Source organism: Poecilia reticulata, linkage group LG9, assembly GCF_000633615.1.
Source record: "Poecilia reticulata strain Guanapo linkage group LG9, Guppy_female_1.0+MT, whole genome shotgun sequence".
NCBI classification, from domain to species: Eukaryota; Metazoa; Chordata; class Actinopteri; order Cyprinodontiformes; family Poeciliidae; genus Poecilia; species Poecilia reticulata.
Window position 1 is genome coordinate 3,528,164 of NC_024339.1, and position 1,806 is coordinate 3,529,969.

The following is a 1,806-nucleotide window of genomic DNA, read 5'->3' on the forward strand; positions in this document are numbered from 1 at the left end:
AAGTCCTGTTTTGCTTTGTGATCTGCATAAACAACAAAATGTGACTTTGGGGTGACTGCATTCTCCAGCTCACTATGTACTAACTTTTTTTAATTGTACAATTTCTTTGGACATAATTACAAAGAAGCATTATASTACTTTGACATATCTTACAGCTTTTTGAACATGCAGTTTAAATTTTKTTGTGCAAGGATAAAAAGTTATTGACGAWAGACTTAAACCTTCCCATGTGRAAACTAATTACAGTAATGCATCTATGGAGAAACTTTATTTTTGAGTTTAATTTGCTTCATAGCTGCGGCTTCTGCTCCCTCAACAGCTCTTAATGGTGATGCAAAAAGTTTAAGCTGATCTCAAATCTCAGCAGGTTTGTAAAGTGTTATTAATCTCAGTGACTTACTGATTTATGAGCTAAAGGCTTTAGACACAGCCTTTGCWTTGTTGGTAAATTGTATGTGTAACCAAAGAGTCATTGTGCAGGCAAAAGAGATTCACATCAGAGTTTGAAAGGAAGGTGCAGTTCTTGGAAACAGASTTTGTAAATGAAAAAGGAAGAGGCAAAGAAAGTGAAACCAAAAAGAGGAAAGTGAAACTGTTGCATCTCGTTGTACAGCAGTGCTTGTAGTGGCAGTGCTGCTATAAAACAGGACTGCCTGCTGCATCAGAGCATCAGCAGCTCAAACCGAAGACAGACGCTGAGGCTGATCCTGAAGCTTCTAGACCCACAAGATGAAATCTGCTGTGATTGGATTTGTGGCCTGCCTGTTTCTCCTYTGTGCTCAAGGTATTTTGAGTTTGTTTAGAATAATTGATTAAGTGTGTGGTGGGAAAAAGGATAGCTTGCATGTATGAAATATCACACTTTTGGGTTCTTTATTCTGACTGACAGAAGATCAGGATGTAATGAGACCTTCCTTTCTTCCATAGCTCAGCCAGCCAACAGGTCCAATAAATGCAAGTGTTCCAGCAGCTTCCTGAACAGGGTCCGACTGCAGAGCATCCTCACAGAGCCTGTCGTTTACCACCCAAGTACCTTCTGCCCCCGCACTGAGATCATGTAAGTTCTGTTTTACTTTGAGTGATGCAAAGCTCGGGTAACCACTCTGCATTGTTCATCCCTAATGTGGGTCCTTTGTTGTTTTTTCTTTCCTCTAGTGTTACACTGGCAAACAAGGAAAAGTGTGTGGATCCAAAGTCACGAATTGGACAGCTAATCTTGAATCTGAAGAACAGGTAAGATGAAGTGAAATGCTCTGTCTCTGAGGAGTTTCTGTGAAATTATTCAATGGGGAGTGTTTCAGAAATCTGCTGTGTCAGCCTAACAGTCTGGTCTTTGTTTCAGGTCCAGAAAAACTGGAGCTGTGTACACGACGACGGTTTCAGCTCACACTTCCACTTCAGGCTCAACACAGCAGGCGACATCCAGACTGTAGAACTCAGTTCTGAAAGCCGAAGGTGCCGAGCACCAACTCTGCTTTTCTGTTTCACAATAACACCACTCTAAATGCAGCAAATGTAGAAAATACCCAGTGATCATGATGGCCAGTTTCTTTACCTTCTGCATACTTTATTATTCCTTGTTAAAAAAGTCTTTACTTTGTATGTAAAGATACAACTGCATAGTTTTTWTATACTCTACAGCTTTTAGAAATTAGTTTTCTACTATGGGAAATAAAAACAACCTCATACTTTTTGTGTCAACTCTTTTTGCACTCCTCATGTTGAATGTGTTTTTAGCTGGAGTGGAACTGAGCTGCAAGGTCTCCAACGCTACTTGCAGTTTTAATTGAAATATCGTTCTTAAGA

General features: G+C 39.9%; 2 protein-coding genes across 3 annotated transcripts in view; one reads left to right on the top strand and one right to left on the bottom strand.

The window, feature by feature from the left end:
• LOC103469624 (C-X-C motif chemokine 11-like) overlaps positions 1 to 1,691 on the top strand; it is a 7,724-nt gene extending 6,033 nt beyond the window's left edge. Inside the window, exons 3-6 of one of the 2 annotated variants that reach the window (XM_008417416.1) lie at positions 614 to 784; positions 928 to 1,057; positions 1,156 to 1,233; positions 1,343 to 1,691. In XM_008417416.1, coding sequence (XP_008415638.1) covers positions 730 to 784; positions 928 to 1,057; positions 1,156 to 1,233; positions 1,343 to 1,433 — 354 coding nt within the window. In that variant the 5' untranslated portion in view covers positions 614 to 729 and the 3' untranslated portion in view covers positions 1,434 to 1,691. Of the gene's footprint in view, positions 1 to 42; positions 785 to 927; positions 1,058 to 1,155; positions 1,234 to 1,342 lie in introns of those variants that run through there. The other variant, XM_017306580.1, reaches the window with a different exon arrangement.
• Positions 1 to 1,806, bottom strand: part of zbtb26 (zinc finger and BTB domain containing 26) — a 1,115,122-nt gene that overhangs the window by 302,649 nt on the left and 810,667 nt on the right. The window lies entirely within an intron of this gene.